This window comes from Cinclus cinclus, chromosome Z (genome assembly GCF_963662255.1).
Source record: "Cinclus cinclus chromosome Z, bCinCin1.1, whole genome shotgun sequence".
NCBI classification, from domain to species: domain Eukaryota; kingdom Metazoa; phylum Chordata; class Aves; order Passeriformes; family Cinclidae; genus Cinclus; species Cinclus cinclus.
Window position 1 is genome coordinate 51,746,771 of NC_085084.1, and position 27,635 is coordinate 51,774,405.

General features: G+C 37.3%; 1 protein-coding gene across 1 annotated transcript in view; it reads right to left on the bottom strand.

The window, feature by feature from the left end:
* The window catches only part of ADAMTSL1 (ADAMTS like 1), a 385,383-nt gene that overhangs the window by 50,167 nt on the left and 307,581 nt on the right, over positions 1-27,635 (bottom strand). Inside the window, exons 15-16 of the mRNA XM_062513020.1 lie at positions 18,698-18,999; positions 13,897-14,026 (exon numbers count right to left, since the gene is read on the bottom strand). Coding sequence (XP_062369004.1) covers positions 13,897-14,026; positions 18,698-18,999 — 432 coding nt within the window. The remainder of the gene's footprint in view (positions 1-13,896; positions 14,027-18,697; positions 19,000-27,635) is intronic.

Genomic DNA, 27,635 nt, shown 5'->3' on the forward strand with positions numbered 1-27,635 from the left:
ACAAAAACTTAACTTTCTGAAAGAATGACTTCCTTCTTCCATAAGTATATCTTAATAGTTTTTTTTAGAGTTGGTCACACAAGAAGATAGGCAGACTTAGTTTCTGAAATAATTTCAGAAGTACCAGACCTGACTGCTTAAGGCAATGGTTTTCCTTTAGTTTCTCTTACACACAATGATAAGGGAAGGGTGTAGTTTAAAAAACAGACAAAATTTAATGAAAACCCCAGCAAACCAAAACACTGAATTTCTTGCATTCTAGAAACTAACAAAGTGAATTAGTAATGGACAGATATTATAAACAGGAAATCATCACTTGGGGAATTTATCAGCCAATATATATTATGAATAAGTCTAACAATCTCATCTACCACCACTTTTATGAATTACAAGTCTAATTGATAAAGGAACAATAATTGCTATTTTCTGAAACATTCTCATTAAATAAATTAGACTTATCTAAGGAATGCTTATGCATATGCTTAATTCCACGTCAACTAACAGTTTCTGCCATTATTATAGACGGTGCATTTTAAAATGTAAATACTCACAGGAAAACTTTGAATCTCCAATGGCCAAAAAAAGCTCAAAAATCTGAAAAACCTGGTTACCACCACAGGACAATTATTCCATACTATTAATGTAAATCTAAAATTGTTAGTGATTCTCCCAAAAACTAGTTTAACTATGCCATTTGTAATAGGGAAATGATCTTGACATAGTTAACAAAAATTTTTCCTGTGGTCTTTGAATTAAACTTGGCTATTTGTTATCATCTTGAGGCTGTTTAAAAAAAATTCCAACATGTGACATGAACCTGTAAACCTATAAAGTCCTGAACATCTAATTTTTAATTAGAAAGGAACTTTCCTTCTTTCTTTCAGTAGAAGAAAAAAGGCATCAATATCATATTGTGCTCCAGTTCAGGTGCAGAACTGGATAATCAAGAGAGCACGATCTTGTTCCTGGTTCTTTGTTGAACTCCAGAGGTGAGTGACACCAGAACTGCTGAAACACAGGCTACCCTGTGAGTATGGGCATATTCCCTTTGAGTCCAAAGCACTGGGCTGGATCATACCATTCTCCCACCTGTGTCTCAACTTCTCAACTTCATATTCACAAAAGCACAGCAATACTTCATTTTTTTTGTTTTGTTTTGTTTTTTTTTTCGTTGTTTTTTTTTTCCCCTGAGCTTTGTCCATGCTGCCTGCTTAGGTACAACAGAGATGTTATCTTATTCTGCCTTTTTCCACCAGCTAGCACAATGGGAGTCTCAGCTTGACAGGAGCCTCAAGGCATTACTGTGTCACAAATAACAACAGGGACAATAATGCACTGTTACCTCAGTTTTGAAATGTCCCTCTCATTGCCACAAGAACTGGAGATCAGACAATACTTCTGCTAGCTAGAGAGAACAGAAAGTGTCACTGGCTAGTAAGCAGTTACTCATTGAAAGACAAGCTGCTAGAATTAGCTGTTTCCCCAGCAGGGCTATAAGCCTTCAGAACGAAACACTCTCTCAAACCCCATAAGCAGTCTGGAAAAAGTAAATGATGTAGGTAGAACTTATATTCTTGAGCCAAAGTGCTATGTAGGTGACAACTTTGGATTAGTTCCCATATGCACAACATATATGGTAAACCCCAAATCATTCTAAGCTGTTAGGTGTTATAAGAAAATTATCTAGGGATGTGGTTTAATGCTGACAGGGTCCCTTCCACCACTGCCATGACAATTGAACATTGCACAGGAGAAGTAAACAATTTCCTAGAAAAAGACCTCCCAAGCTAGTACAAAAAAAAAAAAAAAAGGAAATTATTGTCATTTTTATGTGGCTAAACAATATGAAAGTGATACAAAAAGAATTTTTTAATTTCTAATATAAACATTCATCAGTGTGGAAGCATCTGACTTAACATCTGACACCTGCTTGCATAAAGACATTCCTCAGTGCACAAGGGCTGTGAGGCAGGCATTTATATGTGCATATAACAGGCTGAGTAAATCACATATTATATCAATACTGGCTTCCTCTCGTCTTCTGTCAACCCTTTCATTCTCCATTTGGCTGTGAAGACTGAGAAGGCTGCTTACAGCCCAACTATCTCCTCCCTTCCTTTTCCCTTACAAACCTGGAACAGCGTTTGTGGCAAAGTTTCCTATTTCAGGTGTGAAAGGCTTTCTTGAGGCTCATTTAACAGATATCTATTTGGTTGAGTAAATATGCTCAGTATCACATTTTAATATCATGTCAGAATGTGATCTTACGCTCTGAAAAGCAGGAAGAGATACCATCCACTCTGTTTGGGTAGCATATTTTCTTGCAATAAAGCTACAGGACTGAGATGAGAACTCCCTCATCAGTTCTTGACTTTATAATCAAAGAAAGCCTCAAAGAAAGTGGCACACTACAAGTGATTTTTCACCCAGATTTTAAATTACTCACAGTAAAATCTGACTGCTCCTTTGAAATGAAGAATGAGAGCAAAGACCTTAGCCCTTGTGTTCAAATACAGATCTGAGCTCTCTAGGAAGTGATCTCCCTTCTGCTGTGGTTCAGTTTGTACTAGAGCAAATATTGCAAGTACACATATGGTATACACACACCTCAGAAGAAAAGTGAGATTTAACTAAGCTCTGAAAAGATTAATGCTCATTATAAAACAAAAAATATGAAAATGCAAAGTACTTTAAAATCATCACCAGCAAAAGCAGAAAAACAATTCATACTTAGAGTTGTTCAGTGTCAGCCTGACAAAATCCACTGTACAGTATCCATTGCACAGTATTGCCACTGTGACAAGGGAACCGAACAGGCAGGAAAGGTTTCAGGGGACTGTCAGGCACAAGGGAGAATGAGGTGCTTTCTTTAAAAAGTATCTTCCTTAAAGTGAAGGAAGTCCATTAAAGATATGCAGACAACACACATAAGCAGATCAAAGGCACAATGAAAGTGCTCTGGTAGGTGACAGAAATGGCCTGCACACTGTAAAGTTACTGATATCAATTAACATTGCAGCTCATTATAGCTGATTGTGGCAGGAAGCCAGTATTTATATAACAAAGCCAAACAGAGGAACATAGAGAAGGAACTGAAAAGTCAGAGAAGTACAGAGGGTAAAAGGAATATTCAGCAGCTGTACAACTGACAATTCTGATTGCTAGAGTAACCTTATGGCATGCTTCAAGAAGTATTTATAATGTTCTGCACTTTAAAAAAATCTTGCTGTCTCTTGAGTCAGAGCTGGTGAACATCAACTATTCAGGCAGGACAGAAAAGAGAGTTTGTGTTTCTCTTTCAACATTTTGAACAATGGGAGGTTGTGCAGTGGGTCTTGCAGGGGACTTTTGCAGATACAGGTTTGGCAGAGAACTTGTTCAAGGGAGTAGCATATATACTGAGTACTGAAAAGTGCCTCACACAAGACTTCTATTCTGGTTGGTAACTGCAGCATTGAGATGATTGATACCACTGTCTGTCTTTAATAAACTACACAGACCAGGTTAGGTTTGAAAAGATAAATGAATACCAGTTTAGATTTGGGTTTATGCTTAAAGCAGAAACTTGTTACAAGGATGTTGTTTAAAATATTATGTGAGATAGAAAAGTAGATCCTTGGTAGGCCTTTCAAGAATGAAAGAGTAAACAGGTAAGGAAAAGAGTAAATCGGTGTAAAGGTGAAAAGCCAGTTAAGAAATAATATTGGGAGGTTTGAAGTATAGAATGCAAATTACACAAACTGAACTTGCAACAGGAGATGGCAGAAGCTGAACGAGTCAGTGGAAGAAACATGATGGGAACTACATCAGGGTGAGTTTGAGCTAATATGCCCTAAACCTACACTGAAGCAATACAAGAACCACTAATTTTTGAAATAAATTTTGCAGCTCATTCTACATTATTCTTTTGCAAAGAAGCAAAGGAAAAAATATCCTGCTTTCTGCTCAGGTAGAGTTAATTTCTTCTCTATAGTTGGTCAGATTCAGTGTGAGAATAATGTTGATAACATACTGATATTTTGTTTGCTGTGAGGTAGTGTTTATATTAAGTTAAGGACTTCATTTTATGTGTTGTTCTCTGCCAATGAGAAGGATCAGAAAAAAACCCAAACAAACTCCATGAAGGAGCATAGCCAGGACAGGTGACCCAAAGTGGCCAAATGGATACTGGACACTGCAGCATGTCATGCCTCATATATAAACTGGAGAAGTTACCAGGAAGGGTGGGTTGTTTGGGATGTAGAGATGAGGCTGAGCAATGGTGAGAAGGTGAGAAATAGTATTGTGCATCTCTTGTTCTTCCTTATTTGCTTTTCTCCCATTCTCACTCTCATTCTCATTCTCATTCTCATTCTCATTCTCATTCTCATTCTCATTCTCATTCTCATTCTCATTCTCATTCTCATTCTCATTCTCTACTATAATTATGTTATTTATGTTTCAATTATTAAACCCTTCTTCTCCCAGCCTACAAATATTAATTTTGATTCTCTTTTCCATTCCACTGAGGTGTGAGGGGGTGAGTGAAAAGCTTTGTGGTGCTGAGCTCCCATCTGGGCTTAATCACAACAGACAGACCCTGCTGCCGTTGACAGAGCTGCTTTATGTTGAAAGCTCCCCAGCTTTTTTCACACTGGTGCTTTCCATGCAGGACTATGTCATAAGCCAACACCTTTTCTTTAGACCTTTCTTTACATCAAATGGAAAATATTAAAAAATGCAGCTATTTTTGAGGAAGACATCAACAACCTTATAGATACCAGAAGACAAAGAAAGAAAGGTGAGAAAGATGTGCAGTGAACTGACAATTTTTTATCTGAAATTCTTTCTAAAACTAAACTTTAAAAAATTATATAGTTGGAAATGGATGTAGATGGCACAGAAATAATATACAAAAAGCCTGACTCCACAAATTCTAAGATCAATATTCACGAGCCATGTGATATTGTACCAAAGAGTAGCAATACTCTCCCTAAATCTAAAGAAGCCTTTGCTGTAATGATAAGGACAAGAAAGATGTAAAAATGTCCCTAGATTGAATGGACAAAGCAAGCATATTCATGAATGAAAGACTGTTCAGATAACAGTGACAGGGTTTCAGTAATTCTCTAGCAAGTCCAAGTTTAACGAGCAGTACTGCCACAAAAACAGCAGATGAGCTTCCTGCTGACCTGGTTGACAGCATTACAGGGATAAGATTTTCAACAGGATGAACTAACTGTTCCTGAGCTATTTCATCAGGGCAGAAGATACAAACAGACTGTCTCTTAAAATCAGGCACACACCGTGTTCCTCTAGTTTTTTTAGCAGTGGAAAGGCAGAACAGTAGAACTTAAGAATATATCTATACAACTATAAGGCATTGTGATTGAACTCAGGAAACTCACAATGTCTGCTTACATTTCTTTATGTTCTGCTTTGAGTTCACTTCTATGTCCTTCTGGCAGCATACTGTTTAAAAGGCAGTACAAGAATTTTGTTCCAAGGGTGCATCCAGAATCAGTGTTCTACATTGAATTTTATATTTTGTATTTATGATGAGAGACCTGGAAAAGACCAAAATATTGGTCCATGGGAATCTCATGCACCTGTGTCAGGGCAACTCCTGGTGCCAACACAGCCTGGGGGAAGAACAGATGAGAGCAGCCCTGCTGAGAAGGACTTGGGGGTGCTGTTGAGGAAAGGCTGGACATGACCCAGCCATGAATGTGCAGCCCAGAAAGCCAAATATGTCCTGGGCTGCATCCAAAGCAGAGATGACTTTGTGTGGGCAGGAGGGCCAGGGAGGGGATTCTGCCCCTCTGCTCTTCTGAGATTCTGCCTGCAGTGCTGCATCCAGTTCTGGGGTGCCGAGCACAGGAAAGACATGGACGTGCTGGAGACAGTCCAGAGGAGGACACGAAGATGATTGGAGGAATGCAAAATTTCTCCCATGAAGAAAGGCTGAGAGAACTGGGACTGTTTATCTTGGAGAAGAGAAGGCTTTGGGGTGACCTAATCACAGCCTTCCAAGAAACTGAAGAGGGCCTACAAGAAAGATGGAGAGAGACTGTTTACAAGAGCATGTAGTGACAGGACAAGGGGGAATGAGAGTAGGTTTAGATTAGACATTAGGAAGAAATTCTTTACTGTGAGGGTGGTGAGACACCAGCACAGATTTTCCAGAGAAACTGAGGATGCCCCATCCCTGCAGGTATTCAAGATCAGGTTGGATGGGACTCTGAGCAACTTGGTCTAGTGGAAGGTGACCCTGCCCATGGCAAGGATGTTTGAAATAAATGATCTTTAAGGTCTTTCCCAAGGCATTCTATGATTCTATTCATTTTTACTTTGTATTTTGAGATCTTGAAACTGTGATCAAAAATATATTTAGTAGCTCACTCACTCTTCTGCATTAAAATATGCTTTTCTTCATAAAGACCCAAACATATAGGTGCTCCTTACTTAGAGTAGGGAGGCTCTAAACTCATGTTATAGCCACAAACCCTCAAAAACAACTATATTAACATAGTCAGATTCATGGAAGTATCAAGTGATTCTGAATCAACGTAAGGAAAAATTCTACTCAAGGTGTTGGTATCATAAAAGTTATGATATAGGCAAACTTAAAGGTATTGCCGTACAACCTATCTCCATCCTACTTGCTATATCTACATAGATTTGTGTGCAGAATTCACATACCACGGAATGGCAACTTAACACACTTCTCCAAATTCTCCTGAGTGAGAAACTGGCTTCTTAGATCTTGCAGAAAATAATGACTTAAGACAATACTGTTTGCTTCCTTGTGGGAAGGGGTATGAACTTTTCTGATCCACCTGAAAACATTTGTTCAGATAGGAACATTAAGCATTAAGCATTATAATTAAACAAACAAACAAACAAACAAACACACTGCCACACAATATAGTTACAGTATTACAAATCTGTGGATTAGTTGTGTGGTAATTAAATGTGTAGACCTCTGTGTAAGTGCTTGAAGTGTCTCCCAAAGCAGTTAATGACTAAGACCTACTAACAGCTGGTCAGAATATACAATACATCCTCTAATGGGTAATTGCACATGGAAGATGGCAATTTCATGGACATAAACAGGTCTTGCTGTGCTTCTGGAGATGTGACAGACCTACTTAGCAGATAGAGAATTCATAATTTAATCAGTCTGACTCTTTTAACAGGTACTTAATTCACTCCAAACTGAATGCAAGTGAGAGCACCTTCGCCATTTATTTCATGTGTGAATCTTTCTGATGATAAACTATGTTACAGAATTGTACAATATATTTTCAAGGATTAGGGCCATTTTTTAAACATATATTTTAATCCATAAAGGTTTATTGGTTGAAAGTACTGGGTATTCCTCAGACTCCTGTAAATTACTCCAGCAATACTGTAAGCGGAAGATATAATGGTGTTGTTAATTTTACCCCTTTTTAAAGAAAGTGTAGATGCACTGAAAAATCAACTGTTTATAAGACCCTGTATCTTGTTTCATATGCTAACGCTAAAGTGAAAAAGTTAGTCCTCCTCATTTTGGTACAAAATATTCGACTTCATATTTGGCACAAAAGGACAGTCATTATTTTTTTGCTGCTGTTGGGAAAGCTTCTTTGGGGAACAAAATCCTGCTGCTCAGGCAGTAAATTAATACTCAAGAAGATTGAGAATAAACAAAGAGATAAATGAGGAGTATGAGCTGTCATATGAAACACTGGAGTGAGATGGTATTTGCTCAAAATAGTGAAAAATATCAGGTGACAGTAAATCCTAAATTCTGGCATAAGTGAAGAGAAGGGTTAGGAGAAGTGGACTGCACTAAAGTGATGAAACCCACAAAATTGACTGTGCCAGGAAAAAAGAGAAGAGTAAGTCCATTCCTCTGCAGAGGAACTCAATAAGTCCCTAGCATGAGTTAAAGCTAATACTCATCCCAAACCAAGCTATAACAAAAATGCGTTAGGGCATGGCAAGATTGTTTCAACACTAGGGTGTACTAACTTGGAGAAATCAGTGAGCTGGAGATCTGTGTAGAGGAAATTAATCTATCTAGCTATATATTATCCTGAAAAAGAAGTGTGATTCATCACTAAAAGTAAGAAGCATATATGGTATAAATTACTAAAGAACAATTGTAATTGCACTCTAATATTTTGTGAAGATAGTGATCTGATGGGAATACAAGCTGAAATGAAGGACAATGTCTCTTAATGTAATCCTGTCTAATGAAGGAACCATATTATTTAAAAAAGCAAAGTGGCTGGAGAAGACCTTTGAAATTTTAGACTAGAAGAGCTGGAGGCAGGGTGTGATGGAGACTCCAGAGCACCTCAGACCCTCCAAATTGCAAGTGGCTTTGCTTCAAATTTTGATGTGACATGCATGGCTGAAAAGGGTCTCCCTGGGGACTTCATGTAACTGTAGCTGAGCAAAGGACACTGAGGAGTCAGAGAGAACAACCAGAGAGAAGAGAAAGGAAGACTGTCAGACACATCTTGGACAAATGTCTTGAGAGCCAGAAAGGCTGCAAAGCAGATTATATTGTAGACAAGGGGAAAGAAAAGAAACGTTTTTAGGTCACAGATAAATATGTTTTAAGGCCAGGGTGATATTACAGTAGTGGGGGTAGACATGCAGGTATAGCAGATAAGACCATAACAGAGACACCTAGGGAGGGCAGCTTGTTTAGACATCCCTGTATAGGTCTGTGTTTAGCATAGTAAAGCTAGGGAATAAATCACCTTATGATTCCCTCATCAAGTCCATGAGTTCTGTCTAAGACATTTGTCAAACTAAATGCTTCAAATAAGGGTGAATCTACCATGTGTGACAGCATATTCTTTCTAATGTCTGACTTTCCAACCTCTTCCTCCACAGTTCCAAGATGTGTTCTGTGATTCCCAGGAGGCTCTGTGGGCTACATCTTAAGAGGTTCTCAAAGATATTCTCAATGCACTTCAGCTAAAAATAGACCTAAATACGTCCCATTTAAAAAAATATGTCACTTGTTTCTGAGGATTTGAAAATCTGTCTGTGTCACAAAGAGACAGTAATACCATCTTTGCCTCATTAATGCTTATTCCAACTTACAACTCTGAAAAAAACCCAAACTGCAAGAACTGATAGTTCTTGACAATAACAAGAACTGGTAACCCCTGCCAGTAAGGGTATAGTACAGTATCTGTAGACATAATGACTTACAGACCTTTTAACCATTTTCATTAACTAGATAGAGATGCTCTAATATTTCACCCTGCCAATGCAAAACACATCTGCATTTACACCCTTCCACACACAGGTCACCTTTAATGGATTAGAGAAAGCTCTGGCCCTTTCACACATATTGAATTAATTTCAGACTGTTGATGGGAAAATGCCTTACACTAAGTCTGATCTATCACCAATCTAATGCATTGAAAAACTTGTTGACTTTTTTATGCTTTTTAGTTTAATTTTACCTGGGAAATAGAGCAAAACAGATGGCAATACCACATTTACCAAATAAACATTAAAATAAAAACAGGTGGTTAATCACAAAAACATGAATCAAGGTGACACAGAAGAAAAGAGAAAAGAAACAAACTATGCAATGAGGTAGAGCCCAGACTAACTCAGGCAACCACCTTTGTGGTCAGGTATCAGAACCACTCAGATGGTTTCCTATCTTTTCTTGCAAACCACAGAGGTTTGAAGTGGTAAAGGGTGAGTGCTGGACTGAAATTGTGCGCTATTCCTAGAACCATCTGTTTTTATTTCTTCTTTTTTTTTTTTGTTTTCCATTTTGTGGGATTCAGCTGTTGTTTGTTGCACAGAAATAAAAGTTCAGTTTTGAAAATATTCATGAACAAAGCTGTAAAACTTGCCTGCAATTTCCTCCATTTTCAGCCATCTGGATTTCATTGCTTTGATTCTCTCTTCACTACTCCATACATGTTTACCAAATCTTTTTGACACACATTGACCAAATTATTGAGCAGTTATAATTAATAACAGAGTTGCAGCAGTCTCTTTCACCCCTTTGGTAGAGCTTGTTGGCACACCATGAGGTGCTCATGCTGTTGCTTTTATAAACAAGAGCAATTATATCTGATTAGATGATGACTGCCCCTGTAATTAGGGCTGTGGAGGCTGAGGAAAAGAAACATTTTGGATGTGAGTAATTTTGTTGTTGAAAACAGCCAAGCTAACATTGAAACAGGGTTCTTCAAATTGTTTTTTTGGTAATTTAGAATACAAACATAGAAATTAGCAAAACCAAGTGATGTTCCCTTTTGTTTTTTCATGTAGAGAAGAAATTTCTTGACATTGAACTGCTATTCTGAGTTTACTTTTGGAAGACTGTGCTCTTTTCAATGTTTGTTATGTAATTCTTCAAGTAGTACAGCTTGACTGATACAAATTAAGTAACTGAATGACTGAATTAAAATTGTCCTAGTCTTCATTCCTCTCCTTCCTGTAGAAAGCATGCTGGCTCTTCTAGAACATCTAAACAAGCTATATCTGTTTTCTAGGAATATTAAACTAAGTTAATGACAACAAATTTTACACAGTAACTATTCTATTGAAAGTCCGTTATTAGCTCCCAACTTAGCAATCAGCTCTGCAGTGTTTCACATTTTCTTAATTCTGTTCAAAATGGGATATTTTTTTACACCATTTTCCAAAAGAAAATACTCTGGACTCTTTTTCTGCTATTGTTCTTGAAGCAATAAGCAAAAATCTCTCAACAAAATATGAAACCCCAGGAGACTTAGTTGGGATTTGAATGTGGAGGAAATCTTCCAAATTTTTGTGGGCAGCTCTTCCTGATTCTTAATCTTTCTTCCATAAGAATTTTAAGTATGGGATTTTTCTGACTCCATACTGCTGTGAATATCTGAAGACAGATTTCTCTGCTTTATTTTTTGTCTCTCTTCAATGAATTCAGAATAGTAATGGCCTAAGATATTAAGCCGGAATTCCAAAGAAAATTTCAAAGCATTCTCAACTGCTGTACAAGCACCATCAACTCTCAGTGTTTTCATAAATGTCAAATATATTGCCAGTATATTGTTTTACCATATTCTGTCCCAAGACAGACCAGGGCAAATAAGAATTGATATGGTGACACCATAGGTTGATTTCAAGTATTAAGTGAGCAATGAAGTTTTCTAGTCTACCCACATCTATTTTCAGTAAGGAGCAAAATGAAGAGTAACAGTATAGATCCTTTTAGTATCATTCTTCTAAAGTGTCCAAAAGAAAAAAAAAGATGGTTCAAAACCAGAATGAAACTACTCTTCGCCTACTACTTCTACAATATCGTTCTTGAGGTCCATGCCTTCTGACCCTTCAGAAAGGCTGATGAAATTTTGTTTTTCAGTGCTTTTGTTTATCTGTAGTAAAACAGCTAAAACAATTGTTCACAGCTCACACCACTAAACCTTTGAGAGGTTACAGAGTAGCCTCACAAGTAACCAAAAATGTTTGTAGCAGAAGAACATTAAGTTCTGAAGTTCTAACATTTAAATGTTCTCCCTCTACAGCTAAGCAAGATCTTTAACTAAATTTTAGACATAAGCATTAAATTCTAAGCATGTTGGGATGTTTAGGTTTAAGAAATATCTCTGGAATAATTTCTCTAAATGTATTAGGAGAGAATTTTTATTCTCCTAGGCAAGACTTCTCAGACTTTTCTTGATGCTGTGGACAGTATTTCCTCGCCTACCAAGACATTCATCACCATCTCAGTTGCCTTTTCAATGGAATGCCTCCTCTACTCACAACAACTGCATGCTCCAGCAGTCACTTACATATCAAGAATATTTTAGGAAAGTGGTTTTTATTATTTTAGCTTCTGTTAACACACTTAAGCAGCTGGAAAACAGAGTGAAGAGCCAACATTATGAGACCAGCCAGCTCTCTCTATAAGTCATCAGCAAGAGCTCTGGGAAGTATCAATGGCTCACAGATTTTGGAAACTCCTGTCGAAGAGATCAAAGTTCACAGCCACAGCATATTATAATTCTTGGACATGTCAGTGGGTAGAAATGCCTTCATCAGCATACATAAGGACATGATTTTAGCCTAAATTTCCATCAGAGTCCCAGATCAAAATTTCTTAAATTAGAATTTTGAAGAATCTGATGATTTGAATAAGGAGAAAATCCTAATTTAAACAAATAATCCTTTATTTTTCCTTTTTAAAAAAGGTATTAAAGTGGCTGTAAATAATGATTATAAAGCAAAGACTTTTATATACTACCTGTTTCATTAATATACCATTGTATTAACACAGTGACATTGGTAGGTGTAGCACTTCAGAAACAAAACTTGAATGAAATAAGGTAATTATCCTATCACAGTCTGCCTGGGAGACACATCAACTTGCCTTGTTGCCTCTCTTTCTATTAGACAGCCATGCTGCCTGCAGTCTGCAGGCCTATTTGCTCTGCCCAGAGGAACCATTTTGCAGAATATATGCTGTTCTTCATCCTGGGCCTGCAGACAGGCAATTTCCTCCAGACTGAGGGGGCTTCAGGAGAGAAGTTGTATATACAGGGGAGAGAGTAATTTCCCCTCTTCTCAGTTGCAGCCCTAGGGGTCGATTAAAGCTGCTTAGTCTGCCCCCTCTGCATCAATCTCCTTCTGCTTCACAGGCTGATTCTCACCTACAGGGTGATCCTCTTGTAACTCATGGAGGGAAATGTATCCCTATGGTTACTTTAAATTAGCTCCACTCCAGTACTAAGGTTACCACAGCACTATGGATAATCACGCAGAATAATTCAGGGAGCATTCATGCAACAGCTCAGATAACTTTTGTAACAGAAGTCACATAAACACTGGCCTGCATGAGTGTGTTTGTTTTTTCTTAACTACTGAGTGCTACTTTTTCATATCAGAATTGGTGGTTGATCAATCTTCTACAATGCACTCACAGCAGCAGTGATGCTTCTACCTATGAATTACCACCTAAGAGTTCCACCTACAAAGTAATATTCATATATTTATATAATATTTGTGTGTTATTACCAGTAATAAAAACTATTTAATAAAGTCAGGGTCGCAGTATCCTCATAAGCAATACTTGTAATGCTCTGGTAAAGAAATTTTAATCTATTTATCTCTACTTGTCACAAATTCAAAATCCTGATTACCAACCAAACCGTTATTTGTATCCTTATGTCCTTATTGTCATTTCATGCTGGCTGTCTTTGATTTTTAATGTGGACCTTCTCTGCATATCCCAAATCTACTTTTATTCATGACAACATACCTCTCTGTCGCCTGTTGTCTTATAAATCATACATACATCATCAATAAATGCTCTAAGGTATATCTACCACCTGGACAGTACTGAGTGTTTTAAATAGTCCAAAGTTATACATCAATGTATTTAAAATCTGCTGCAGTGCCACAATTGAGTGAATGCACCTGTGTACATCTGGGAAAAAAAGACAATATGTATACAGTACATCTTACAGACTTGACAGGCCCTATTTAAATAAAACATAAGAATGTCGTAACAGCTATTTTCTGTTGTCGAGGGTGCAGTTGTGAATCTCTGTAGAGAAAGACCTGCTTTCATCTGGTCATGCTTGTGGAAACTGCCTGAGGCCAGGGACAAGCAGGTTCTGCAAAACCTTTTCTGAGAGGGGAGGTTGGAGAAGTCTCTTTAAACTTGACAAAACTCTGGGTAAAGTTAAGCCAATCCATAAACTGTCTGCTTGAAGGACTTGGCAGAGGCAAACAGTCTGAAGTTCGCCTTTTGGTCTTACTGCTGCTTTGTACTTCCTAGCCAATATAGCTGTGGCAGGAAGCGGATGTATGCCCCTGCAGTCTAAGAAAGGCATGCTTGAGGGTGTGCCTCCAGACTGAAAGGCAAAAGCGTTTGGGGTCACTTAAAATTATGCCTACCTTGGAGGGCAGGGGTCCAGGCTACAGGCCTTCAGCAGCTGTGGAGGACGACGGCTGCTAACACAGAGGGTTTCATCTGCAATCTCCCTAGTTTGTTTGTTCAGACAGGTCACCACAGCCTCCTGGACACCTGCACACAACAAATAATGGTCACAGGCAGCTCTCCGTCCCTGCAGGGGCAGCCCAGGTCAGGGCTGCAGCACCTGGTGACATGCAGCCTCAGGCTGGCAGCTCTGGGGCTGCAGCCCCAGTGTAGACTTGCCATTGCTTTCAGCCTCTCTGAAAGGTTTCTCAGTACTGCAGTGAATAGTCCATGGGTTCATTCACTGCTCATCTCCCTGGACAGAAAATTGTCCAGTTCTCTTATTTTTTCATTTTGCATAAAGTGCAATGAGGCACTTTATTTTTCAGGCCAAGCAAGCTAAGGTGTGAAGATGGCCAAAGCTTTCATATGCTATATTTAACCAACAGTATGACTTCTACACATGCAAAAGCAAAGTAAAAGGTGGCTAGACAATTCAGCTGTTCTCAGTTTATTCTTCTGCATCCATGGGCCTGCACTCAAACTAAAGACACAAACATGCAGAGTATATCTGAGAGCTGGGAAAGAACAGGCTAGAGAGAGCTGGGAAAGAACAGTAGCTGTTGGGACAGAGAGAAACTGGAAGATTTGGTTATTATGGTTTAACTCAGAAATTCCCTGTTAAATCCAAAAGTCATTATGTGGTCTATGGAATACCAGTTGCTCTCACTTTTCCTATGACTAGGGGTATCACTGGCTTTTTGGATCACAAGGTTAGAAAGCTCGAACATCAGGAATTGCAACATTACATGCCACATGGAAGATGACTGGATTAGAAAATATCTATTTCCCCATGGATAAAAGAGGTCTGAGAGGGGTCTGAGGATAATAAGTGGCCTAAACTTCCTGAGAATCTAATCCACAGTGATTCAAATACGATGAAAGTATGCTTTTTACATTCATTCCTGTGTGCTGAGTTAGGAAAGTATTAGCTGAACTCCCAACAATTGCATCACAGTTTCAAAAACAACACTTTTCCAAAACATCTCACAGTTTTTTAAAAGATACTAATGTGAAGGGGAAAAAAGCCAAACCAAAACAAAGTCTTCTAAGACCTTAAAGATCCCAAAAACAGTGTCACAGAGATAACAATTTCTTTTGGTGTTTCTAATGCCGGAGCACATATCATTAGGCAAAAAAATGATTTTATATACTTCAAGAAGACCAAAGTGCTACATAGCTGATCACAACTCCTGTATTCCTGACATTATTCACAGATTCATTTGCCTTAATCTCAGTGTGGGCTTCAGCCTCCAGAAAAGAGGCTTGTTAACCATTTTTTTTGGCTGCTATATGTGTAAGCCTATTAAGGTCATGGCTATGACACAAGACAATGTTATGTGTGTCCTGTATCCCAGATACTGAAAACAAAGAAAGAAATTTGACAGTTTTGGACATGGACACCAACATCAAAATTACCAAAGTCCCTGTAGCAGCCAATGCTGTTGGGGGTTTCCTTCTTTACAAAGTTGCCCCATATTCTCAATTTTGCTATTCAAGTCATCTCTCAAAAGACTTAATAAAAAATTGTAAAAATGGTGGCCTATTGAAAAGATAGAACAAATGGTAGTGATTTATATCTAGGAGAAGAACCTTACAAAACATATATGTGTGAACAAGATGTTCAATGCTCTGTCATGTTAATTATTTTTCTAGCTCAATCATTTTTCTGTTGAGCATGTAATCATATTGTATGTGCAGCAAACACAGGCATATGGTTTCTCCAGAATGGAATGCTCTTGGCTGAAAAACAGAGGTGGTTCTCTACCTGATAGGAAATGGTACTATGCTCAAATTACTGGTCTCTATTTTGCATGGAACAACTGTGCAGGCCAGACATCACGACCAATTTGATGAAGCCAGGAAATAAGGACTGCTGATCCAGAGGTATGGAAACCATGAAAGTATTTTTGCAAACTCTGTGGAAAGAAACCACTGATTCCTGCCACATGCTGTTTGACATGTTTCTGTTTGCTAGGCATACAGCTCACTCACCTTCTGTATGGCCTTCTCAGATAAAATTTTTTGATCTGAGTGTATTTCCACAGCTTCAGTTTCTCCTGAAAGTGTGTCACTAATGATCTCTTGACCAATTATTATCAATTTAACACTTTTCCATTGTCTGTTTCAATGAAAAGTGATGACTGTGAGGCCTTGAATTCAATCTTTGCTCCGTTTCTCATACTGATGGTTTCATGTTATCAAATTCATATAACCAAGTTCCTATACTACTGTTCTTCAATTTTCAGGATCCAGCCAGCCCTAAATCTCCCAAAACCTCCCAGTAAGTTTATTCCTCATGCTTATTTCTCTCATCTAAGTCATCTCTGATTGAAATTCCAACAATTCTTGTCCATACTATAGGCATTTTGTCTATTAAAATTTCTTTTTATCTTTAAAAGGTCCTGGTAGGACCAGTAATCTGCCTGACAGCACAGGTATCAAAGAAAAATGTTCCTGTCTGGATATGGTTGCTAGAATATTTATGGAAAACTTTTGGCATTAATAGCTTGTGCCAGGAAGCAAAAAACCAAACCAAACCAAACCAAACCAAACCAAACCAAACCAAATCAAACCAAACCAAAACAAACCAAACCAAACCAAACAAACAAACAAAAACAACAACAACAACAACAAAAGACACACACACAGAAAAACAAACAAAAAACCTCAAACAAAACAAAAAAAAAATCTGGCTTCCTCCACCAGTAAGAACAGTAAAAATGTGTTCAGAATGACTTTTTTCAGCTTCCTCTGTAATCTCACATTAGTGTGTCTCAGCATAATGATAACAACTATCCCTCTATTTTTGATAAGTCAATGTGTAAAATAGTTATAAGCTTTAAATTAGGATGAGTCATTGAACATTTAGAGAATATAAAAACTTTTGATCATAAATCAGAAGTTCCACAGAGATAATTAAAATAGGTACATGAATTTCAGGGACGTTCATTTGCCAAGTAATTGAATTAAAATTCAATTATTTACTGCACAATATTATTAGAACAAAAGCTGTCTGGTTTAAAATTGCTTTCCTTGGAAAAAAAAGAAATCAGTTCTCAATAGGAAATCACAGTACAAAAACGTGTAATGGCGGGATGTGAATCTAGTCTGTTTAAGTTCACTTTCAAAACACCATCAAATGAGAATTTTTGTGTTTATATCTACCAGAATAGAATCATTGTTACATGATATTTGATGACAGCTCTGGGAAATGAAGCCACCATCAACAGACTGTATAACTAACTCATTCCTTCTGGTTGCTGCTTCTGGGAGGTGAAAGGTTACTTCTGCATCTATCCAGTTTCTTCTCCCAGGACTCTAAAACCAATGAAATTAGTTTGATCAGTCTTGTACCTATGGCTACAAAAATACCTGATTTAGCATCTGCTAATCTGGAAAGTTTGGAGTTTGTGTCAGACAAAAAGCAATCTTGACTAAATTTTTTGCTGACAATTGAAAGAAATTAAGTTTATAAAGAAAAATGCCTCCTAAAAATCAGTCTCTGTGAGTTACATTTGAAAAATACAAACACAATCTCTATATTTCAAGAAATTAATTCATTTCAAGAGGATATTTCTAGGAATAGTTCAGGTTTTGGTAGTCAAAAGTGTGATAAATTGTTACTGCTCACCAGTAACCTCAACACATGACATACACTCCTGTAACATCAGTGTTTGTCACCACTTAGCATACAGTAGTGTAACTTCTTTTTTTTTTTTTTGGCGGGTAGGAAATAAGTCAAAAGTGTCAATGGTCTTACAGCTGTGAACTGCTCTAAACATTGACCACCATCAGCAAGCCAAAAGTAAGCACAGAAAAACTTTCCATTATTTTCTGCTAATTGTGGTTTTCAAGACTGTAACTGATTACCAGTGAATCCGTACAGATTATTATCTCATAAAATGCTGAGTTGTTTTCAGTTCTACAGTACATATTTTGTATTTTTCTATACGAATCCATTCTTAAATTGCCTGAAAGTTGTAAAGTAAAACGACAAGAGCTGGACAAATGTAGGTTTGATTTAAAAAATACTGGACTGGATGTATTTCTCAGAACTAGTTAGATAAAATGATGGGGGAAAAATGGATATTGGAAATGTGTGTTAATGGTCTATAGTACATGCAACCTGAGAACCTGATTAACTTTGATCAGCTACAATTGCCAAGTCTGCTCGTTTTATACAACCATATCATTAGCGTCATTTTTGCCATAAATTTACTTTTGCACTGGGATTGCAGCTGATGTCCCTTATTGATAGGAGTTAGGGAATGGATAAGACTTTAAAATATCAATTATTTATTTCATCTGCTATGGGAGGACAATTTACTTCTACATATTTTTATGGAGCAAACCAGGAGATAAGGGCTAAAAATGTTATGCAATTATTAGCATGCACTACCAGACCCCTTCAACATTTTACTTTTTTTGTGATTGCCTTAGGGTATTCACCTGATAGAGAAAACAGAAATATATGATAAATTAAGCACTCTCAGTGATAGTCTGACCACAGAAATGGAAGACCTGGGATTTTCTAAATTTCTTATCCATGCCTATTCAAATATGTATGGATTCAACAATCATAAAGTTTTATTTTCTTCCTAAATGATTCCATGATTCTAACTAGCCATAGCAAAGTAACGTGTCTATGGGTATTAAGTGCCAAGCACACACTTGAAGAAGGAAAGCAAATCTAGCACAGAAACATTTTGCACCTACCTCCTCCACAGGACTCTGAGCACTCTGTAAAGCCTTCATATTCCCAGTCGTAGAGCTCATCAGACTCCTGCAAGCTGCCATACAAAAGCCGAGTCCCCTCTGGGGTGTGTTCAGCTGTGTCTCCACTGCAGGGACCACTGTAACAGGCTCTCTGAGACACAGGTTTGGGACCTTCACATTCATCGATGGGCAGATCAGCCACAGACTGAGAGAAAGAGAGGAGCACCTGACATTTCACAAGCCGCATCTGGCTGCCTACTCCACAGGTGACACTGCAGGTGGACCATGCCTGAGGAATAAACCTGTGAGAGGAAGAGCGCAAGGCAAGTTATGTCCACAAATTGCCAAGGAAGCAAAAGCAGGATAGTCTTACCCAGGCCAAATTTTATTTAATGAAAAACAAGTACTTCATCTCGTCATACATTTATTTAAAAATACACCTAGGAGGTTCTATTGACAACTCAGTGGTGGGTTCCTCATATATAAGAAGAAAGACAAACCCTTGTAACACACACCTTGGTCCCAAAACATCTCAGTGCAAGACATCCAGCAATCTCCCAATGTGCCCAATGTATGTTATGATCCCACTAGCTACTTTTTGCAAGTATTCAACCTAGATAATCTTTGCCTTAGTAGTTAATTTTTTTATTGCTGGTAAGTATTGAGCAGGCTGATGTTATCAGGTTATTGAAGGACTACATGGAAAATAATTTCTTCAGTGTTCTTGTCTTACAGCAACTGTTTTTAAGACTTAATTTGAAGCTAGCAAAAGGTGAAGAGAATTCATAATTTCTTTAGGTTTTTTTGTTGCAGTTTGTTTTTTTCTTTTAAATTTAAAAATGTAAATTAAATAAAATTTTAAACAATTAAAATAATTTTAAGAAATTATATCCCTAGGACATTTAATTATCTCTCACTTAAAAACAAAACAAAACAAAACAAAAAACAAAACAAAAAACCCATCAGTGTTTCATTACTATTGTGGGTTTTTCACTTGTCTTACTGATCAACCCTTATATGCTCCAAAGTTTTCCTTCTGGAAGTCCCTGAATATTTTATTAAAAGCACTTTGCAGCTGTCATTACAATAAAACAGACTTAATTCCATCTCTCATTACTTCCCTCAACAATGGAATAATTTATCAGTTTCTCTGTGTTGTCGCTGCTTTTTCCAAGTCAATGCTAGAAATGGGACTTGCATTTTACTCAAAGTTATCAAGCCTAACATTCACCTTCAACACTATGCCACATCATTTATTTCGTTGCAGAAATGTAACACATTTTGTTTTGTTGATCTCATGTTGAAGTAAGCTGACTCCTAAATCTATCCAGAAACAAATTTTTCAGGGCACTCCATAACCTGCAATACTATGCTTTGGTACCTGAAGACAGTGGAGCACTAATGAATGCAGGGTAATTTAGAGAGCTTTATCTGACTGTCTTGCCTTCTCCATTGGCCATTCTTCCAAACTTTCTGCCACAGGCAAGTTCTAAGGCAAGGGTTGTAGCTATACTTCAAGGACTAGAACAAAAGAATGAATAGCTGGATCAGGCACTGATCCTTGCTGAAACTCACAGGAGCAATCCCTCTTGATAACATTCCCTCACTAACAGTTAGTGTTTGGAATCTGTCTGCTTCTGCAAACTCAGCTTTTGGGGTGTATTTTTTATGGAAACCTGGCTGTCACTGACAGTATCCTTCCTTTGGTCTTGGTAGGCCACAGCAGAGCTGCACAGCCTTGCCCAGGGCTGAAGGCAATACACCTGTCTTTTACCATGGTCTGGTGCTCTAGAAAACTCATTTCTTCCCTTGGGAAACCCATGAACAGTTTTGATAGGAAAAAAAGGAAAACTTAGTTCTGTGATCAGCATCTTTGAAAATACTTTTACACTCTTCTCCCTCTCATCCACTGCCTTTGTCCAGTTGACAAAAGGATTGTCCCTCCATGCTGAAATTAAAAAAATCCAAAACCTAAAAGGGAAGCTAGTGTTTTCCCAGGATGCATATATCAAGATCCCTGACTAGGACATCAGAGTCTTTTGGAGCAAGGAGTGTGCATCTCTTAACCCACTTTTTGTGGGTCTTTATAACATCTGTCATTTATAAACCTGACATCCACTGCTGGCACTATACAGAGAAAGTAACAGAAAGGAAACTAATTAATTGCAGATACTATAGTAAAATTTGAAAATATTTATCATGCTGCTAGAAAGACTGAGAATTCTTCAAGGAGCAAAGCTTTTGGGAAATTAATTATGCAAATTGACTCCATTTTCCTACTCTTAAGACATTTTAACTTCAAATATCAGTCTCGTTTCCAAGACAATATCTTTCATTTTGAGAGGGTTATACTCTTTAGCACTACAGGTGGGCTACACTAAGACTGCAGTTGCTGTAATTCTATTTTGATGTGGAAAATCTCCTGTCAGAAATTAGGCAGTTCACATCAGCCACTGTGACTTAGATATTTTGACTAGTTGAAATGTACAGCTTCTTATCCTGGCAAACAGAAAGGTAGAAACCCTAATCATATTATGAAAAAGAAAAAAAAAAAGGTCCTGGTCTTCATCAGAAGCTGTATTTTTGAACACTGTAAATTGTTGTATAAGTTTGCTTTGTTGAAGACCTGCTGTACTCCAAACCAAAAGGGAGGATATTCTGCGAGGTATTAAAATTATTGATTTAGAACAGAGACACTTCAAATACTTGGAATATTTACACATGAGGTGTATCATGCACACAAACATGGTAAAAAAGAGAGAGGACACAAAAGAAAAGTAAGAACATCACTAAAGAAGACTGGGTCCTTTTTGAAAGGAGGCTTGATCCATAAGTGCCACACATTGTATTATTTCACCTGAGTCAGCAACTCATAATGGAAAAAATAGAACACCTTCAGGAAATGGTATTTTTTTCAGCTATCTAGGCCAAATTTCTACATTTTAAGTGCTAACTTTGGAAATGTGATTTAATTCTAATATAACTGTTAGCTGATAAAAAGAAAATTAGCAGAATCAAAAGAGTTAAAAGCAGAAAAAGAGAGTAGTAATTCAAAATAACTCTGCAAAGAAATCTCCATTTAGTAATTGTCATTAAAAATAGAAAATTTATGTAATGTGAACATCTAACATAAATTTACAATGTTTCTGAGTTTTCTATTATCCTAACACCAGAAAATTGTAAACACTTTCAAATATCTTTGTGTTGTCATTAAAGACAAATGTTGTCAATGGTGAGCAGAAACCACAAAAAAGTATATTAATACAAAAGAGGACAGTTCATGGATTTGAAATTATTTGCCCTGCATACCTCATCTCATCTCATCTCATCTCATCTCATCTCATCTCATCTCATCTCATCTCATCTCATCTCATCTCATCTCATCTCATCTCATCACTCATCTTCCACTGCTCAGCATTAGGCAATTCTGTATGCTAACCTCTGAGCTACTTGGAAGTAGTGGTATAGATTTACTGAGAAGTAATGTTTTAGAAAATGGAAAATGATTGAGGTGTTCCAGTTGTTATTCCATATTGTTTAATTAAATCCCACTGTAATAACTGTCCCTTTAACAACAATAAACAAGACAAAGGCAATAATTCATTCCTTCAGCTAAGGGCTGATGTAGATTTCCCTCCATATAGCAACTTATATGTTAACTGGGGAAGTCAGAGGAGAATTAAGAAGACAATGCAGTTGGAGACCTTTCACAGCAGGTCACAGTGGTTTCAGGATAATACCCATAGGGAGCTCTGCCAAGGGTTTCAGAGGTTTTCAAAACTCTTGATGTAGGTAGCAACAGCCTCTTCTGTCTAGAACTTAGTTTCCTACAATATGTGTTCTGAGGGAAAACAAGTGTATACATACTGGTGAGCTTTGACATATGGAGAAAAATAGCTAATTTTCTTCACTGATACATAATTACATAGTGCCCTTAGTTTTTATTGCTTAATGTTTTTTTGTTTTCTGCTCTTTTCCTCTTTATTTGTTTGTTTTAAACCACCACTTGTTAAATCCATGGCTTAGAAAGTCTGAGGTTTTGAAACATCCCACTCAGTGGGACTGAGTGTTCTAAGGCAGAGACACCCATCTATTAAGGTACCTAAACTCAGATACTACTGTTGATATGAAATGTTCAGGGGCTTGTTTGAAGGCTTGGGAATTTTCTGTGATAGATCCAGAACTGAGTACAGACTTTCAGACTCCTTGTCTTGAGCTGAAATGCAAACCCATCCTTTTCCTCCAGGAAACACCACCTTTCCACATGTTTTAAGGCATGGGTAACACCACAGGATGCTCCCATGCAGCACTAGATAGCTTCTGGTGTCATTGTTCAGAGATGTGAAACAGTAGTCATTACCACTTATCAATATCATGCTCCATCTGTAACAGTATTAACACTGGAGCCAGCTGCATAGGTCCAATTCCAATCAGTGTGATTACATTCTGTCCCTCTATAGTTTCTTTCAAGTTGTTTGAATATGATTTTCCTTCAGGTTTGTCTCTTTAGTCAATGCTGTTGGTATTTTTCATTCACTGCTGCCTTTCTCCACAGGGAAAGATAACTTTGTCCTGTATTGTTAATACACACAAATCCTAAGTATTTGTGACTGTGTACGGTGGGTCTTTGAATGAGTAGATAGAAATCATTATCTAATGTGTGCCTGCTGCATTGCTGACCTTCCTGTTGACCAACCACATACATCACATCTCAATATGAGTAAGTTTCCCTATACCTTCTTCTTCTCCTTCTTCTTCATTACATGAATCTAAAGTGGACAAGCAATGGCCCAGCAAATAAAGCTATATATGTCCTCACTATCCTTTTTTTGGCAATCCACCAATCTTAACATGCTTTCTTTTTGAAGTAAAGCGCCATAATAGGAAGTCTTAAACTTACTAACATGTGAATCAGGTACAAAGAACATGATGGAAACTGTTCAACAAGGAAAATCAAATTAAAATAGCTTATATGTCTTTAGAAGCATAAACACCTACTGAAAAGTAAGAAAGATGTTGGGTCCCTCTGCCACACTGGTCTCTCTGTTCATATGAAACATATACAATTCCCTAAGGAATCCCTTTGTCAGCCCTGCTAATGCATGTCAGGAATTTACCTTTGTTTACGGAACTGGCCACATCACTATGATGGTGCCATATGGCATCCAGATATTATTGTTTGCCTGCTCCCCCATCACTCTGCCATCCACCCCCACCCCCCCTTTTTTTTTTTTTTTGGCAAGCACCAGGATTATTTATGGCAGCATGTTAAAAGCTGGATATGGTGTTAACATACAAGATCATTTTTCAAAAGTTAGAGAGAGAAATCTTTCCAGAAACCATCCACTACTCATAAACCCAACCTCATTACACAGAGAAAACCTCATGCTTTTTAAACCATGACTGCAATTCTTTCTGATTCTGGCTGGTATAATGAATTCTAACAGAAGAGGTCAGATAGAAAGATACAGTGGCTCCTTCCTCAGAGAAAATTTCTAATGCCTGGTGAATGGTGACTTCAGGGATGGACAGCAATAGGAGAACAACATGTACCTCAACACAGGACAGCAAGGCCTTCCCACATTAAACATTTGTCCTGACAAAGATTACAATACTTTGTTACCAACATGGAATATTTCATAGTACTTCTCTCAGCAATTAATTTTTAATTGATCCCATTTAGGATCAGTAGGTCAGAAAACACAAACGTAACTATTTCCTCTAGACTTGAAGTGGCTGAATTGGTGGTAATTAAATCTTTGAGCAGCAGAACCAATAAAGAAATATTTAACATGGATTTTTATTTGTAGGCTGAGTGTCCAAGTGGATTCTCTGCTATCTTTTAAGGACTAAACTCCTTCAAAAAACTTTCCTTTAACTGGGGAATTCTACTCAGTCATTTATTTCAGTGACACATATGGGAAACATTTCCACTGAATTTCCTGAAGAATTTCAACCAAATTTGACAGAGGAGTAAAATTCCCTGTGATAATTTTATACCTCTGTCAGAATCAGTTAATAGCAATAAATTCAGACATTACTGAGAGGAAAGGAAGGCAACTGACAAATAGACATATACAGACTGTAAGACGTGCTTGCATTAGAAATTCCTGAAGATATAAATAATGGAAGGCATTATACACAGATGGAATGAAATTGCAGCATCTGGAGCTCTGGGAGCACATATCAGAGAATGATCACAAATTACAGGTGGAAGGATAGTGTATGAGAAATATTGTAGCTATATAAATCATAATGTGCAATTTCATAACAAAAATAATATTCAATAGAAAGTTACAAAAACCAGAAGATAGCAACAGAGATTCACAAATGTGAGAACTCATAGAAGCAATATGCTTAAAATTTTGAGTTTTAGCATTTAAACTCCTAATCAAATATAAACTTTGAGAAAGACAATAGAATTGCTTATAGATGAGGTTTGTTTTCTTTGCCTGAGGAAATAAAAAGGAGAAAGGGTCACAGTGGTCAGGGAAGAATGGTCTACTGGCTACAAAGAATGGCCCTGTCTGTAAAGAAGAATGGAGGCAGTCAGGGACTTGGTGGCATAAGAAAGCTTGGCAAGAGCCTCAGATGAAGTGAGGGAAAAGAATGAATCCTTTCTGATGTCTGCCCAACTGGAGTAATGAAACTGGTAACTACTGCACCAACCCAGAGTGAATAGGAAAATCATATAAGCATAGCTTGTCTGAAGAAACTTCCATTGGTGCAATTTAAAGTAAACACAGTTAAGCATGCTGCCTCTTCAGCATCTTGCTTACCATGCCACTGGAGACCTTCTGCTGTTCCTCCTGCCCCAAAGCTGCTCACATTGTGGTTAGTCCACAGTCAGCAAAAATAGCTGACTACATCACACAGAGTCTTATACCAGCCAGTGCTTGATCTGACGTAAAAAAGCTCTCAGCTGTTACAAGCCTCAAACTGCCATGTATCTGCACTCCAGACTGATCATTCATTAGCCAAAATATGTGGGTGGTAGCCTGACATCTGTAAGGGTAGTAGGCCATGGAGAATTACACTGTGTCTCTGCACAGCTGCAGAAGCACTGACCAAAAGATGCATTTTCAAGGAATACACCTTGCTCTTGGGGTGTTTGAAATCCCTACGCTGAATGAAATGATGCTATAAGCTGGCCCCAAAGTTGATTGTTCCCTGTATTTTGGTGAGTTCTAAATGTTTTGTTTCCTTTTTTATATTCTTAGATACAGTTTTTCAATCTAACAATCAGGACCTAAAATGAATAACTGTTTAAAGTCAGACATTAATGAAAACCAATATCAATAGTGAGGCACTGAAAACCAATTTCAGGTAGAAGTTCACTGCTGAAGTTTCCTAAAACAGCTTAGATATTCTGGAACTATAAGCAGATGGATATTACAGTTTACAATGGGGATTGCATGGATGATTTTTCCAGCACAAATTTTCTAAGTTTTTATTTGGTTTTTCTGTTTCATGCCTTATCACCAAAAATATTTCTAAGCTAAACTTTTTTGAGATTTGGGAAAGTTTGTGTGAAGATTCTGACTTCATGCGCTTTATTCTTCCTATGAATCAACTCATATAAAAATCTGTACTTGAACTTGCATTAAGTAGGTTTCTTATTAGCCTAAAATAAAGATTCTAAATACTCTAGAGATCTGCCTTGCAGGCAGAAAACAAGTGTATGAAATGTCACCTCATGGCAGACTGAACCTAGTCTGAACTGTGGCCCACTGTCCAGAATGGGAATAATAGCACCCCACTGGCACCACTGGAGCCTTGCAGTAGGTGAAGCAGTCTTTGCAGAAAAGGGCCTTCAATGCGGCAGAGCAGTGACATAAAGTATGGAAGCATCATAACTGCACTTGAAAAAAATTTGAAGTTCTTAAACCCATTTCCGTATGGATCTCAAGGACTGTTTCAGTATCACAGGTAATATAAGGTTTTCCAAAATATTTTCTTAAAATACACGCCATGACAAACAACAGGCTATGCCTATTCTCTACAAATCCCTTCTTGTTAATATTTAAAGCTACTTATAAATATATATACACACATGTACACACACACACACACACACACACACATATATATATATACACACACCTATACTCCTTTTCTACAGTGCAATCAACCTTGTTCACAAAACTGATTAAAAAATTTCTTAGTGCAACAAATTATTCTGAATATGACCACATAACAGCATATCAGTATTTCTCCTATTTTATGTGCATTCCCAACGTTTATTTACAGGTTGACAAATGCACATTTGGCTAAGTAATTTATTAAAGTAATGAGAAAAATCACAAGATAATGCACTTTAAAAATAAAAAAAATAAAATAACTACAAATATCAAATTTTATAGGCTTTGACTCTGAATTAATCAACCTATAAAGTCTATAGAACTCTGGAAGCTGTTAAAGGTCTCATTATACTACATGTGATAGCTGCTACTTATATATATAAACACATATGAACATACATTTGTCTGAGTATATGTGTGCATTAATGCTTCAGTATAAATATATTTGTCTATATGTGTGTGTGTATACATATGCCAGCCAGAATTTTTTTTTATTTTTAAGGACTTATTACATATGTCTCCAACTCTCTTTCAATGCTCCAGTTTCTAATGACTTCAATTCAGATTAATCATGCCAAAACTGCAATTATATTGCAGAAAAATGTTTTTAATGTAATATATAGTTTCAGTTGTAATAAAAAATACCGTGTACTCAGACACAAAGAACTGGATATTGATGGATGCTGTGTACAGAAGTTGCAATTATAGCATGGATTTATCACAGTTTCAGACAAAAACATCTAAAACATAATAAGTAACTATAATAAAACATAAGAGTACTTATAATTCTCAGTCTCATTGCTCCAGGCTTATGCTGTATGCATCACAGGATTCTAATTTATTTTCTGCTAAAATTG